The following is a 15,540-nucleotide window of genomic DNA, read 5'->3' on the forward strand; positions in this document are numbered from 1 at the left end:
TACCATCTCTGTAAATAAATCTGACCCATCTGTTTCTCAATATTACACCGTTTCACACCAAAACCGCTTGAGACTTTTTACATTTTTATTTTAATTAGACACCAAATGTATTTGTTTGTTCATATGTGATATTAGTTTATGTCATCAGTAATAACATTAATTTATATTAAATAGAAATTGAAAAAAGAAAAAAATACTACTAATACTTGTATAATAATTCTTGTCTTACAGTAAAGTCTGACGTTCCTCTACTGTCCCTTGGAGTGTTTTCGGGGGTGTGTTTGGTTGTTATCTGTGTTCAAGCCATTGTAATATTTAAGATGAGAAGGACTGGGGGTAAGTGTTTATTGGGATTTGCCTGTTTTTGGATTAGATTGCTCATTATGATGAATAGAAAGTAGCCACTATAATACCATAGAATTCATTTGGATTTTTTAATCTGCAGAGAAACATCAGGAGGCTGCTGTAAATGAGAGACCTCCAAACCAGGTATTTCTTATGCAGTTGCTGTTTTGATTGCCACTCTTCAATGCAATGGTTTACATCCAAACTTGCAAAGCACTATCACCTGAGATTCAGTTTGGGATTGTTTTTAATCAGAGCAGTTTTTTGCGATTTTTTTAAGTATTAAAAATATGTAATAAATGTTTTGCTTAAAGTTACACTCAGAAGTACCCGGCTAACTCTGGGATTTAACTTTATAACCGTGCGGTTGCTGGCTCTGTAACTACTGGGTATTGCTTTGGTTATATATTTATTTTCAATGTCATGCTGGAGAGTTTTGAATATTTAAATATAACAGGCTTAATTACATAATATAACAAGCTTTAATTTTGTTTTATAAAAACATGTATTTTATTCTACCAATATAACATAGTTTTAAAAAATCAGGATCTGTTCTTTCCCACAGGATCATAATGCTGACAATCTGAATTACGCTCCCATTCGCATTGTTGACAAGAAAACCGGGAGAGAAAGAAAGAAAGAGCAGCCTGAAGAACTCGTGTATTCCCAAGTGAGAACCTCCCATGCTAATGCTCATCGTTCTAAACGCTAGATGTTTTGGACATTTTTTACCTTCTGTTCTACAAATAAACTCTTTAACTCTTTATTGTCAGACAGCATTTCTGCTGACTACTGTGTATTTAAACAAATACTGGATTTTCATTGTCTAGGTGTGTGTGGTCACTATGGTTAAATTTCCACAGTAGTAATTGATAATTAATGTTAATATAAATATATAATATATATAATGTAGTATTATATAATATAGAATGTTAATATTAATGGAAGTTAGTTAATTTTTTTAGATTGGCTGAAAAGTTGTGGCTAAGTTAATGCTTAATTTAATCTAACATTGCCTTTAGAACTGCCGTATTTCTAATAATGATCACTGCTGCTAACCTGTTATTGTATTTTTTGTGCTTGTAAATTTGCATTTATGTTTGATTCATATCGCTATCCAAACAAAAACCCTGTACATTTACATGAGTTATAAAAATAGCATTCATATCTTTCAGTGTAAGTTAAATGCAGATAATTGTGGAATTTTGGAGGGTTTCTGTTGGTCTGTTCATCGCAGCTGGTACATATAGGAAATGTATTCGGCCTTCGGTCTGTCTTCCTGTCTATCCATCTATATTTCATAGCATAAAGAATGAAATTGTACTATATTTAAAGCAATATTTCCAATAATATTTCTTGCTCCCATTTAAAAAATCAAATTTAATAAATAAAAATCCAGAAATGTTGAATTTGATGTTGCAGTTTTGTGTTTGTCTTACTGTGCCGTATATGCACCTCTTACTCTGATATTATTTATCTTACCAATACATTTAGCTTGTAAAACCTTCAGATCCCATTAGAACAAGTGCAGGGAAGCATAATTATGATGAAGAAATTGAAGAAATAATAAGAATTTCTCATTCTGAAGAGAGTAGTAAAGATCTTGTGAGCTTGTTTGAAGAACAAAGCTTGGTTCTAGATTTGTCCTAGACTCTCCCAGCCAGCGCAGCATGGATATGTCCAATTCCATCACCAGCTCACCTGATTCCACATCATCAACCAAACCATCTGTTGAATGATAACTATAAATAATGCTAGACTCCCATGAGGAGAGCTTTGGAAATGTTTTAATGAGCACAGTGATGGACAACCATGACATATTTGTATTTATTCTAATATTAGCATTTTACTGAGTGCAAAGGGCTTCAAAAAAGCAGCTGTTGATCAATTTACAATTTTTTCTCAATTTATTTGATGGGTTGTTTTGCTACACCAGGTACTATTTTGGTTTAATGATTTTACATAAATATATACTATACTTAATATATATGAAATATACATGTACTATTATCTTAGATATAGTACACATAAAACACATTTTTGTATTTTTGTCAATAAAAAGGCATAATAGTTAAACATGGAATATGAAACATAGGCTTCAGCATAGATTTTAACAGTAAAATATACCTATACTTAAATAATGCTTCACAATGTAAGCTCACACCAGCCGACCTGTCTAAAGTGTGCTTTGACCTGAGCTCTATTGCTGAGCACTATTTTTCTGCCATTCTGAATTACATTAACATTTACAGCCGCAGCTCTAACTGTTTGACCTGATGGTTTACCAAAACAAACTTGACCTAGCTTCATTTCAGACGTCAACATCTGTTACTGATCTGAATTTACAGCAATAGCAAAGCAAATAAAAAATAAAATAAAATAAAAATATACAAAAAAATGCAAGGCAATTTCATCAAATTTATATTAAAAAAAGTACATAAAAACAACAAATTGAATAAGTCGTAATGTACATTAAGGACTGAGATGTTTAACTGATGATAACCTGGACAATATAGTACACAATGTAAGGTGAAAACTCCACATATAAAGCTAGGACTGTCAATCATCTAGGGAGAGTGGAACAGATGCATTGATGTGGTCTAAACATGTACATGTACACCAGTCCTATAGTATCTGTCCACTAATCTATATATTAGTCCCAGGTTGGTCTGCTTTCTGCCTCTCTCCATGGTGCTGAGACAGACATGTGTTGCTCTCCATGGTGCTGGAAACCACATGCCTTATGCCTCAACATTTACATTTACATTTATGGCATTTAGCTGACGCTCTTGTCCAGAGCGACTTACAAGGTAACTCGTATTACAGAGGAGGGTCAGTGTAGTGGTAGGAGTCTTGCTCAAGGACTCTTATTGGTGTAGCGCAGCATAGTCACCCAGACCGGAAATCGAACCCCAGTCTCCCACATGGTGTGGTAGCTCAGTGGCAAGTAGTGATGTTATCTGTTGCGCCACACCAAACACTTAACCAACCACTTAACTCAACACAAAATAATGATTGCAGTCCTCTTTCTAATTAAAATTATTTTAATTAATATCACATTGTCTCACTCGATGTCCAATTTGCTGAATAAATGTAGAAGTAGGGACATTATCTTGAACTGGATGTATGTACAGCAGCAAATTTCTTAATTCTGAAGTGCTCTACAGGAGGCAATTTTAAATATGAAATCATTGCATGTTTTAGAATTTCTATGCTTTTATAGAAAGAAAATAAGGCAAACATAGTTATTGTGCAATTAGTTTCGCGTTAAAATAAGCAAATAAACAGTACTTATGCTTTAAAACCTGTAGAGAAGTTGTTCTCTGTAGACGATGTAAATCTAAAACATATGTCATTTGACCAGGGGTGTCCAAACTTTTGCATGAGAGTGTATATAAACCTCTAACCTGAAAGCAACTTTAGACCACCTTCGATAAGCAAGAAGAGGAGAATAATAGCTGCAGTGTTGCACTCCACCACTAGGGGGCATCTGAGTTCCACACACTCCAGCACATCAGCACATCTGGAGGAATGGTGTCTGGAACTTGCAGCTGGGAATGAAGGGGACGCGTGCAGCAAGACTTGATCAACTGATCTGAATCAATTAAGCAGCCAATAAGTCCAAATCTGATCAGCTGTTCTCAGACCTGTCTCTTACCTCCTCTGATCACACTGGAGACAAGAGGAACAGCTGCTGCCCACATGCTCCTCCTCTAATCCTCCCCTAAGTACCAACCCTTCTATGTAGTGATTTCTGCTGACAACAGGCCTTCAACCACACACATGCACACACACACACACACACACACACACACACACAGCTTGTCTAGTCTCGGTAGTGAAGTACTACCAATAGAATAGGACTCTCTGGAGCAGATAAACATGAACCTCTTGGCACCATGCTGCCTAATGCCAGGCGTGGGCTAGGGAGCAGTGGAAGAACCGTGTTCTCTGGAATAATGGATGGTGCTCCATCTAATACGTTTGGGAAGAGTTTGGGAGTTGGGGGTGAGATGGGGTGGTGATCATCCAACATCCTGACCTCATTAATGATCTAGTCAATAAATGCAATCAAACTCTCAAAGCAAATCTTCCCCCAAATCTAGTAGAAAGCCATCTCTGGATAATCTTATATCTGTAATTGCAGGTGTCCCATTACTTTTGTCCACTTTGTCCATACCTTTGGGACATATAGTGTATCTTGTGAACTAGTTAAATGAAGGTTAATTGTTCTATGCACTCCAGCCACTTACAGCACAGCTTTACTTTAATGAAGTATTGATTGACCATATATATATATATGTATGTATTCATATATTTATCAGATGGTCTAAGAGTTTCTGCACAGGGCTGTTTATCCGAGTTTCCATTCACTTTCCATTCGCATTATGAGTGCAGCAATTTCTCACACTTCCTCTGGGCTGCCACAGAAAGACAGTCGCTGTGGTTTTTAACTGCAGACTGTAAGATCTCACACCATAGCACCCTCTGCTCTTGTGAGCATAGAAATCTTACACACCATCTTAAAGACCTGAGACCCTTAAACTGCTAAGAAAACAAAACTGTTCTGACCAGAAGTCACTGTTGACTTCTGGTTAGAACAAATTCAAAGTAAAGATCTGATCCATTATTGCATTTGTTTTGTTAACATAGCAAAACAAATCCCCAAAGCTTTATTGTTTTGAGGATTTTATGGACATGTGGAAATTATGTTTCTATAAAAGCAGGTAATGACCCATCCCACCTCAGCATCACCCCCTGAACTCCTGGAAACTTCACCATAACTAGCACAAAACACAAGAATTTAATTCCTGCTATGTTATCGGTTATTGGAAAACTCCATTTTTATCACTGTATCTTAAACCCCTCAATCAATAAACCAGCTTCCCCACCTCATACACATCTTCTGATATTACGCCTCTTTTCAAATTATCAGCTTTTTTTTTTTTAAATTGCTTTGTAAGTAATTTCTTCTTCCTTCAGCTAGACACGTCCCATGCCGGCCTTTAGGTAAAGAACCACTGTGCTCTGAACAGAGGAATTAACATGAACCCACACACATACACATACACTCTGTATACACACTATATACACACATGAAGGTCATGGGTCAGGAGTAAGAACCTCCAGCAGTATTCCACCACTGTGCATTACCATTTACACTGATACATTTATTATGTTTTACACTTCAGGAGACCAGACTGTTATGAGTCTTTACTTTAAATAGATCTATTGTACTTCTTGTAAAGTGTAAAGTGTAAAGTGTAAGGTGGAGATCAACAAATAAAGGTTTATAATAATAATAATAATAGTAAACATTAATAATAAACATTAAGGATTAAGGATTAAGGAACATTAAGGATGTAATAATATAACATATAAATATCACTGATAGGGTCGAGGAAAAAAGTCATTCATATTCGCTACATAATCGAAATATGACTGTGATATGACTGTGCTTATTCAGATTCAGCCATGATTACAGTCTGCTAGGAGAAGTGACGTTGAAGTTTGTCATTCCCCAAATCCATCAGCATTGTGCTTTTGTACCTCTTCATTGGACAGCACTGAACCTTTTTACAGTACAGAGTATGTTCGCATGCCGTGTCTGAAAAACAAAACAAAAAAAAAATAAATAGAAATAGCTGAGCATCCTGTGGAAACTTTGACGTGTTGGGTTGTTTTTCTCAGAAGCCCGACCCTTCAGTGATGCAGGGGCTAAAAGATCAAGGCGTTGAGGACTCAGAGCTGCGAAAACCACCAACGGCTAAAACACCACCACAGGCAGAGACGTTCACTGACACGTCAAATCAAGAAACATCGAACACATGCACACACAAATGCACGTACACACTCACCCCTTGCATATTTAAAAGAATGAGCTCATCATAATAATTAAAAATATGTATTAATATCAATACAGACAGCCAAACCTAGTTCCTCTTTCTCACGGAGGACTTCAGCGACTTTAAACTACAGCTATACCTTTAATATTAAGTGTTAAAATCCCTAAAATCCCTACCAATAGACTGAGGAGCAAAGGGTATAAAGCCCTCCAGCACTGGGCTGTGGAGCAGTGGATCTGCATTCTCTGGAGTGATGGAGCTCATCCGAACAATCATCCAAGTCTCCCCAGAAGAGTAGAAGCTGCTCCAGCAGCAAAGGGGAACAACCTCACTATTGATAACCTTGATTTTAGAAGAAATGCTAGATATTCAGGTGTCTATAAGCCCCTAAACTTGGACAACGGGCTCTGATTTTTGAAGTCAAGTGTTGCCTGACTGCTTTGGGGGAAGGGGAAGAGCGAGAGAGAGGGAGGGTGAAAAAGAGAGCGAGAGAGAGATGATTTGTAAATGTGATTACATAGTGGTGGAGGAGGAGCCCCAGTGAGAACTGAAGCTAACTCTGCCCATATATAGATATTATAGAAGCTATTTCAGTATTACAGCTTAGTGTTCCGATGTTGCAGCTTTTACAGACCCTAGTATTATCCAGCCATGGCAGTTCTTTATATCATATAGCACTTTTTATTTCCCACTGACATCTCCAACACATGCTAAAGCATCATTGAGATATAGTTCACTACAGTAAATGAAAAATTTACTAGATGTATCTAATCAGTCACAAATAGTGGCCTAGGTTTTCTGTAAATGGCCCAGGATAGCGTTCAGTCCAGCTTTCAGTATTTGTCACCTATCCCAAACTGAACCAGACCAGTGGATGCGTCAAACTGAAGTGTAAGCAGGGCAGGAAGACTTGTTTTTTAGAACTATAGAGCTGGCTTTAGTAGGGTTTTTGTCTGTGGTGAGTGTTAGTCACATCCAGCTAGGCCTGTGCTTGACCTTGACCTTCTCATCGAAAACAATGAATGAGCACAGCACTGGAGTTAGATGGTGTAAAGATTTGACTGAGTGTCAGAATCAGCTCTTTCTGCAGCGGTAGTTTAACATGCAGCATAGCTGGATTCTTATTTGGTGGCATGTTAGGTCTGACCAGCATCAAGGAGATACTGCCACCTATGGACTTTACTATTGTGTTGTTTAACCCCCTGAACCACAGGTTTAATCTTGTGTTATTGATTCTAAAATAGAAACTATCATAAATGTATCTTGTAACCATTTAGCATTCAGTCCCACAGGGTTCTATTTTAGGGCCTATGAAAGTGATATTGACTGTGAGAGGGAAGTAGCTATAAGGGTGAATACCTGCGGTGTGGGTCTATGTACATGGTTTAGGAGGTGGGTGGTGGGGGGTGGTGGTATTGTTGTCATCTCTTGGCAGCCAATAATAAATATGCCACTTAGTCAATTCAATCGTGCTTAGGGCCACTAAAAGGCTTGAGTCAGCCATGCAATATAGGACTCTCCAGATGCAGGCGCTGTGTGTTGGTAATTAATATGTGTGATCTTTTGAACATGCTGATTTTGATTGGCTGGTACTGAGGCCATGAATAAATATTCTATAGCATTAAACAGCATGGCACTAAAAATGCATGATGTAGTGCTGATACTGCCAAGTGTTATGAATCTGGACATTAAACCCAAATCTGAAAACAGGGTGTGTTAAATAAGCTGTTAGTAAAACATTTTTTTAATTTATGAGAGTAAAAAACTGAAGTGTAGACTCACAAACATTCGAGATCATGATGTTAAACTGTTGTGTAACTTACTGTAGGTATACTGTGTCTGTTTTCTGATTATTTTTACACACAGTAAAAAAATCTATTAAATATGATCTATGCAAAAATAATGTTACTTTAAATGTGCTATGTATTTTTATCCCCAGTGTGCAAAATTTGCAAATGTCATATTTAAGTGACTTATTTTGGCTTTACAATGAACATATATTATCACATTAACACAGGTGTAAAGATGAGTGAAAATACAGAATATGTATAAACTAAAAATATAAAATATTCAGATCTTACAATGTTGTCTTGCTATTTACATTTAGGCATATAGAATTGATTTATTATTTTATTTTTCTATTTATATTTAGAGAAGTTTTATAAAAAGTTTACATTTTGCAAAATGACCTTTAACAGTTTTTTTATTTCTTTTTTATAATTGTAGTTATATGAGTGTATTTATGAATGGCCAATAATTCATTTATACATATATAATACTTATATACATATATAAGTATTTGTTAAACATCAAAAACTAGACCTTTCATCTTATGTTGATTGTGTTTACTCTGACCTTTCCTATACTAATAGCTAATGTTTTACCTCAGATTTTGTCTAAACGTGGTGAGAAATGAGTAATGAGATGTTATATTTTTAGAATTTTTGAGGGAGGAAGAAAAACTGAATACTTTTGACACAATTTTATATAAACTCATAAGTAATTTTAAAAAGTGTGACATTAAAGAGCTTAGATTTGTAAATAGCATTACAGAAAAGCTTTGGTTATGGGCTGGTTTGAGGACCATAAGCAAAAGCATTTCTCAGTTAAATGATGCATCTATGAGGTAACACTGCTGCATTTACCTACTCTTTTCAGCACTGACTTCTGGTGGCCAAACCTGTGATGTGTCAGCCAATGAGGTGAACATACTTTGAGCCCAACTGACTTCAAATATCTGCTGCTTTGGACATTTGAAGATTTCACTGTTTCTAGTGTTTCGAGTCTGGATTCTTATTCTGTGTTTCTACAAGATGAGTAAGTTTTAAAAGTTTATAATATATTTATCGTATAAAACAAATAAAACCTTGTAGCACATTTGGCTGATAGAATTAAATTAGTTAAAACACATGATTATTCTTATTATTGTTGTTATTATTTTTGCTTTAACTGTGTATTTATTCCTTGTATCTCCGTTTTACACTTGTGTAAAAAAAAAAAAAAATGTTCCTTTTCTTATGAAGCTGGAATTTTGGAAATTGGTATAAACACTACAGTGTTCTTGTAGATCCTGTACAAATGATGCATCTCCACCACCTGGTATCATTTGTCTTTGCTGAGCCTGGGGAAGCAGTCACTCTTCAGTGCACAATTGGAAAAAAGTCCAGTGAACTTTTTCTTTGGTACAAGCAGAGATTGGGACACACTCCTCAGCAGGTAGGGTTGTCGGGACCACGGTTAGATCCCATACTTTTTCCACCATTCCAAGAGTCTGGCTTCAAACTAGAGAGAACGGACAAAACCATTTCTCTGACTATCCCATGTGCTACTAAAGATGATGAAGGAATGTACTTCTGCGGATCATCTCTGGTGAATGTGATCACATTCTTCAGTGGGAGCTTCTTAGCTGTGACAGGTAATTATTTATTTCACCTACACGGTTAGGTTTAGATATTTTTACAGCAATAGAAAACCAACCTTGCACATTTGTCACATGCATTCACTATTTTATGAATATTTTATGAATATTACTATGCTATCTCGAGACTTTTCAGCTAATTATTTCACTGTAAAAATATATGTATTTTTTTTAATGTAAAAGCCCATGTTCTACAGTTTAACATTTAATGTTAATAGTTCAACGGTATGTTTTTAAGATAGATATGTACATTTCTATTCTGGCACTTCTAAAAGCATACACCCATGTATTATTATTATAAACTACAATAAATGTTGTACTGTATGTGTACTGAGAAGTGATTGGTATATTTAAAAATATTCACAAAGTTCACATACAACATTTTTATTAGCTAATAATTATCATTTATTTCACCTACACGGATACATTTCATCTTTTTACAGCAATACAAAACATTTTTTTAACAAAGTAATCAGAGGTAGGTGACTGGAATTGGCATGAACAGGTCCAAAAACATCTAATCTTTGTATTATTTTAAACAGGTGATCCAGATATGAACTTTTATAATTTATCGCTACTCCAAACACCAGCATCTGCATCGGTTCCTCCAGGAGAGTCGGTGACTCTGCAGTGCACAGTCCTCTCTGAGATCCATTCAGAAGATCTCAGGGTGCTCTGGTTCAGATCTGCTGCAGGACGATCCTTTCCTGAAATCATCTACACTGATCACAACAGCAGCAGCAGCCGTCAGTGTGAGACCAGCTCCTCTCCACACAGCTGTGTGTACAACTTCTCCAAGAACATCCTCAACGACAGTGATGCTGGAACTTACTACTGCGCTGTGAGCACCTGTGGGAAGATCCTTTTTGGAAACGGAACAGCAGTAGATCTGAGTGAGCATTACAGACCGCTCACTATGACTATGTAACTATTTCCCTCCCAAACAACAAACAATATCCACAAACCTCTAAAAATAACAGGGCTGAGTTTTTGTATAGTCTGATGATTGACCTTGGCGGGTTTCCTTCAGGTCCATCAAATATATCTGAAGGGCTTGTACTGTAAGAAGTTTTTTTTTCCAGTCCATCATCACAGAGTACAACCTAAGATACATTTTACACATACAAGTTTTGACTGAACATTGTCATTGCTGACATTTCCATTTCCATTCCTTCGGCTGATGCTCTAATTCATTTACATTTACGGCATTTAGCTGACGCTCTTATCAAGTTGCCCAAGGGCTCTTATTGGTGTAGCACAGCACAGTCACTCAGGCCGGGCCTCGAACCCCAGTCTCCCACATGGTATGGTAGCTCACTGGCAGGTAGTGGTGTTATCTGTTGCACCACACCAACCACATACAGAGCAGTTCAGAACAATTCAGAGCAACATACATTTGCCAGATGCTGATTAAACCTGGTTTTTAAGTAATTTAAGTGTACCACAAAGGGCCATAGAATAACTATGTTTGGTTGAATGAAGAACTGTTTAAATACAGGAGATGAGGGTATGACGACCCATCAATTTAGTAAAGTTGAAGTTTTTTTCACATTTATTTTTTTTTACAAAAATGGTTGTAAATGAACTAAAATGGTTCTGTGGCATTGTTCAAAGAATCCTTTGAAGCACCTTTATTTTTAAATGTTGCTTTTTTGTAATTACATAAAATGTATAAAATATGTTTATTAATCTAAAGTAAGCATTCTTGTTACATTTATATTTTCATTTGAATATAGAATTTACAGTGTTTAAAAAATTTGATTTATATAGTTTTGTCCCAATCATATTTTGTTGTTATTGAAAATTATTGAAAATTAATACTCATAGATAGAACATAGATACACTGTTAGGCCTCTTTAAGTTAAATACCTGTGTAAAATGTGTAAAAAAACAACATGCTTACAGTGTTTTATTTTTATTACATTCATCCAACAGTGCGGCCTGTGAATTCCTCAATCATTTACCTCGCAGTTGCTTTGGGAATGTGTGTAGTTGTGATCTCGGCTCAAGCCGTTGTGATCTGTAAAAGGAAAAGCTGTGGTCACTGTGGTGGTAAGTAAGTCAGATCATTGAGATTTTGTGATGTTGGGAGGAATTAACTTCAACTACTTAACTAACAAGCTCATATTACTGGTACAAGTTTTTCTTTAGTTAGAAATGTTCTTTTCCTAATTTACTTCCCAGTTTAGTCATTGACAGTTCCCACCCACTAGCTAAGACTCCCCCATCTCACAATGCTACAAGACATGATGAGTAAAGGCCAGCATATGCTTCCCCTGAGACACATAAACCTAGTCAGCAGCAGCTATCAACATAATTGGATACCTGAACATGCTTCAACAGTAAGTGCATTTCTGCATCAGTGAGCAGACACCCAATCTCAATCAAATCAAACATCCCCTGACAGTAAGGGTAAGGGTGATTGCTCTCTCTTGGACTCTCAGCCCCGGAAGGATTGAACCCATGATCCCCCAATGATAGCGCCATTAATTATTATTACTAGCTTATTAGCATATTTGTTAGTTACAGGAAATAGAAATTAAATTAACTTAATGCTCATTACATGGTGGACAGAAAAAACATACTGTGCCACTGTGCATCCCCCACACATACAGGCACGCCATATAAAGCACCCACCCATCCTCCCTCCTTTAGCAAATGTCATTGTGGTTCAAAAGCAACTCATACAAAAGAGTTTAGATCATTCTTCCTATAAATATACAGTATACTCTGGAAATTTTGAAATATGAATGATGATAACTGTGGCACCAAAGATCATGTGTGGTTTGAGTGGTATGTCATTTCTGACAGTAGTGGTTTTTTGGTGGTTGAGATCTCACAGATATAAACACACAGTCTGTTTATCCGAAGCCAGGATTGAGATGCATTGGAATACAAATATGTGGTATATTACATTGACAGTTTACATGTTGGTGCTAACTGTTTCTCAGTATTACTGAGCTCTGCTAAAGCCTGAGTAGACTGATAAATCACTGTGCTATTCAGTTATTATTATTATTATTATTATTATTATTTTTAATCAGTTTTTAATCTCAGTGTTACTGAACTCTACTAAAGCCTGAGTAACTTTTTAGTTATATTGTTACCAACCTATGACTTTAAATTGTGCTTATTTTCACTAGAGAGACATCGTCAAGGTAATGTGGCACAGATGAGAGCCAATCAGGTACGGTCCTGCCACTACATACACAAACTCATGATGTGCGTTAACAGTCCTATGGTGTTTAATGTTCAATGTCTGTTCCCGCAGGCCCAAAATGCTGCAGAGCTTAACTATGCTGCTTTACATTTCTCAAAGAGGGAAACCACAAGCGGAAGAAGAGAGCCGCCACAACTGAGCTTATATTCTGAAGTGAAGTGCGCCACCAACGCTGACTGAGAAGTTGTCTAAAGGCAATCTCTAAAAGCCCATGACCTACAGTTTAACATTTTACAACCTCTCTTTATCCTTAATAATTCTACTGTATATTTTTAAGATAGATACATGTGCATTTCTATTCTGATTAACTGCCTCTTTAAAAAAAAAAAGCATACACCCATGTAATATCCTTATAATCTGCAATATACATTGTACTGTATGTGTACTGAAAAGTGATTGGTGTATTTTAAAATATTCACAAAGTTCACATATAGCTTTTTTTTTTATAACAAAATATAATAAATAATAATCTGTTTTATATCCCACTTTGTTATTTCAAATAAAGTAACAGAAATGTCTGAATGAACTGAATTCTGATTTTAAATAAATTAATATATATGTTTAGATTTCCATAAGTATCCACACTTTACTTTTGCAGGGGGTAATGGGGCTCTTGGTGGCTACAGAGGCGAACGCATGAAAAAAAAAAAACACCATGTGACTGTCGCCAGCCAATGACGTCAACCTCAAGAGCCCAGCTATCTATTACAGTGTGTAGTGGTATATATTTAGTTTCTATAATAATAAACATTTTAGTTTCTAATAAACACTGCTTATTTTAGGGTGATGGCTTCAAGTTTTTTAGATCTTCAGCTGTTTCTTATTTTGGGCTTTTGAAATGCGCTGGTTTATTCTTGGTCTTCTACTTCATACTAACTTCATGACTTCATCTCATTTTATAGATCCTTTTAAAGCTGTGGATCTTTATGAGCATGATTTGACTCAATTAGGTCTGCGGCAAGTATAACTCTTCACTACAGACTTGCAGTATTGAAATTAACCTAAATTGTTATGTAAATATACATAAACACATAATACTTTATATACAGTAAAACAGTGTGGCACAACTGATAACACCACTACCTGCCACTGAGCTACCACACCACGTGGGAGACTGGGGTTCAATTCCTGGTCTGGGTGACTATGCTGCGCTACACCAATAAGAGTCCTTGGTCAAGACTCCTAACACTACACTGACCCACCTCTGTAATACAGGTAACCTTGTAAGATGCTCTGGATAAGAGTGTCAGCTAAATGCCACAAATGTAAATGTAAATATAAAACACATGATGACAGTAAGACTCTGGTGGTCAAACATGGTTATAGTCAGTCAGAAAGAGCTGTGCCACTTTTGCCAGCCAATGAGGTTTGTCTTTTAAGGTTAGGATACTAAGCCAACTCAATGTTTTAGTCTTGCTTTTAGTTTATTTTTTAATCAAGTTAGTTTAATCAAGTTTAATCAAGTAACCTGTTGGTTTTTGGCTTTCGATTCGACACACACTGCTTGTCTAGTCCCTGTCGAGAAGTATTGTCAATGTAATAACGTAAACCTACTGGCTCTATGCCTAATGCCAAGTGTGGGCTAGAGGGGTATAAAGCCCCCCATCAGTGAACTGTGGAGCAGTGTAATTGAGTTCTCTGTAATGATGATGCTCCATACAGCATTTTTGGGACGATTGGGGGTGAGGTGAGTTGGTGATCATCCAACATCCTGACATCAATAACACTCTCGCCACTGAATGCAATCACATTATCACAGCAATGTTTCAAAATCTGATAGAAAGCCCTCCGTGGACACGGTTATCCAGACAAAAGCAGCATAAATCTCTTTTTGAACCCTATGATGAGCAAAATGGGCAAAGAAAAGAATCTGACCACTCGGCTCAGAACATCTCCAGAGCATCAGGCAGGTCTTGGTGTGTTCCCAAGATGCATTGGTCAGTACCTACCAAAAGTGGCCCAAACCCAGAAGAGCTACTACAGAAACTGCTGAAAAGGTTAATGCTGTCTTGTGAAGTCCAGGGCCTCAGCATCTGCTTAAATGCTGCCAATCAGCTGAGAACGAAGAGTGGAAACAGTTTGTACTCTGACCTGGAATACTTCAAAGTGTGATGTGAGAACACTTTTGAACAGTTTTAGAGCGTGTGGTCACTAAAGTCTTTCGCTTGATAAACATAGACGTGGTCAGACTGATGGTGCCTGATTGTGTGCCCTGATGGAAGTTTTGTATATATCTTTCTTTCCTTTTTTATCTGCTTTGACAGAAATAACTTTTCAGTGGTTAAACTAAAGTGTGATCACGCTTCAACAACCCGATGTGAAGTGATGTGAAGTGGTGATGGAAACAAATAACTAAGTTAGCTTCACTTCACTTAGTAGCTATTTTATATATTATTTTTAAAATGTTATTTTTTAAACTGTAACACATTTCCATTATACAACTTAGACAATATTTTTAAAGCCTGAGTAGACTGATAAATCACTGTGCTGATCAGTTATTTGTCTCAGTAATACTGAGCTCTACTAAAGCCTGAGTAGACTGATAAATCACTGTGCTATTTCTGAAATTCTAGGGCATGACGTTCTAATCTATTAATCTATTCCAGTCAGGATGATTCACAAGTAATAATTCACAAGTAATAATTCAAAACTCATTTTAATGACATAAAAAAATAAAATTATATATATATATATATATATATATATATATA

The 15,540-nt window shown here is 36.4% G+C and overlaps 1 protein-coding gene across 1 annotated transcript; it reads left to right on the forward strand.

Annotated features, from left to right (window-relative positions):
- The first annotated feature begins 9,272 nt into the window (after positions 1 to 9,272).
- Positions 9,273 to 13,308, forward strand: LOC140540764 (uncharacterized). Its single transcript, XM_072663190.1, has 5 exons — positions 9,273 to 9,606; positions 10,152 to 10,502; positions 11,545 to 11,661; positions 12,753 to 12,796; positions 12,881 to 13,308. Exons 1-5 carry the CDS (start codon positions 9,273 to 9,275, stop codon positions 13,007 to 13,009), a joined length of 975 nt encoding a protein of 324 aa, XP_072519291.1. The 3' UTR covers positions 13,010 to 13,308.
- The last annotated feature ends 2,232 nt before the right edge of the window (positions 13,309 to 15,540 follow it).

This window comes from Salminus brasiliensis, chromosome 19 (assembly GCF_030463535.1).
Source record: "Salminus brasiliensis chromosome 19, fSalBra1.hap2, whole genome shotgun sequence".
In the NCBI taxonomy this organism is placed as follows: domain Eukaryota; kingdom Metazoa; phylum Chordata; class Actinopteri; order Characiformes; family Bryconidae; genus Salminus; species Salminus brasiliensis.

What these genes read in the sequence shown, in the direction of transcription:
- LOC140540764 (XM_072663190.1), top strand. Translation starts at nt 9,273, where the DNA reads ATGCATCTCCACCACCTGGTATCATTTGTCTTTGCTGAGCCTGGGGAA. An exon ending in CGGAACAGCAGTAGATCTGA is followed by an intron (nt 10,503 to 11,544) that starts GTGAGCATTACA and finishes TTCATCCAACAG; the next exon opens with TGCGGCCTGTGAATTCCTCA. An exon ending in CACAGATGAGAGCCAATCAG is followed by an intron (nt 12,797 to 12,880) that starts GTACGGTCCTGC and finishes CTGTTCCCGCAG; the next exon opens with GCCCAAAATGCTGCAGAGCT.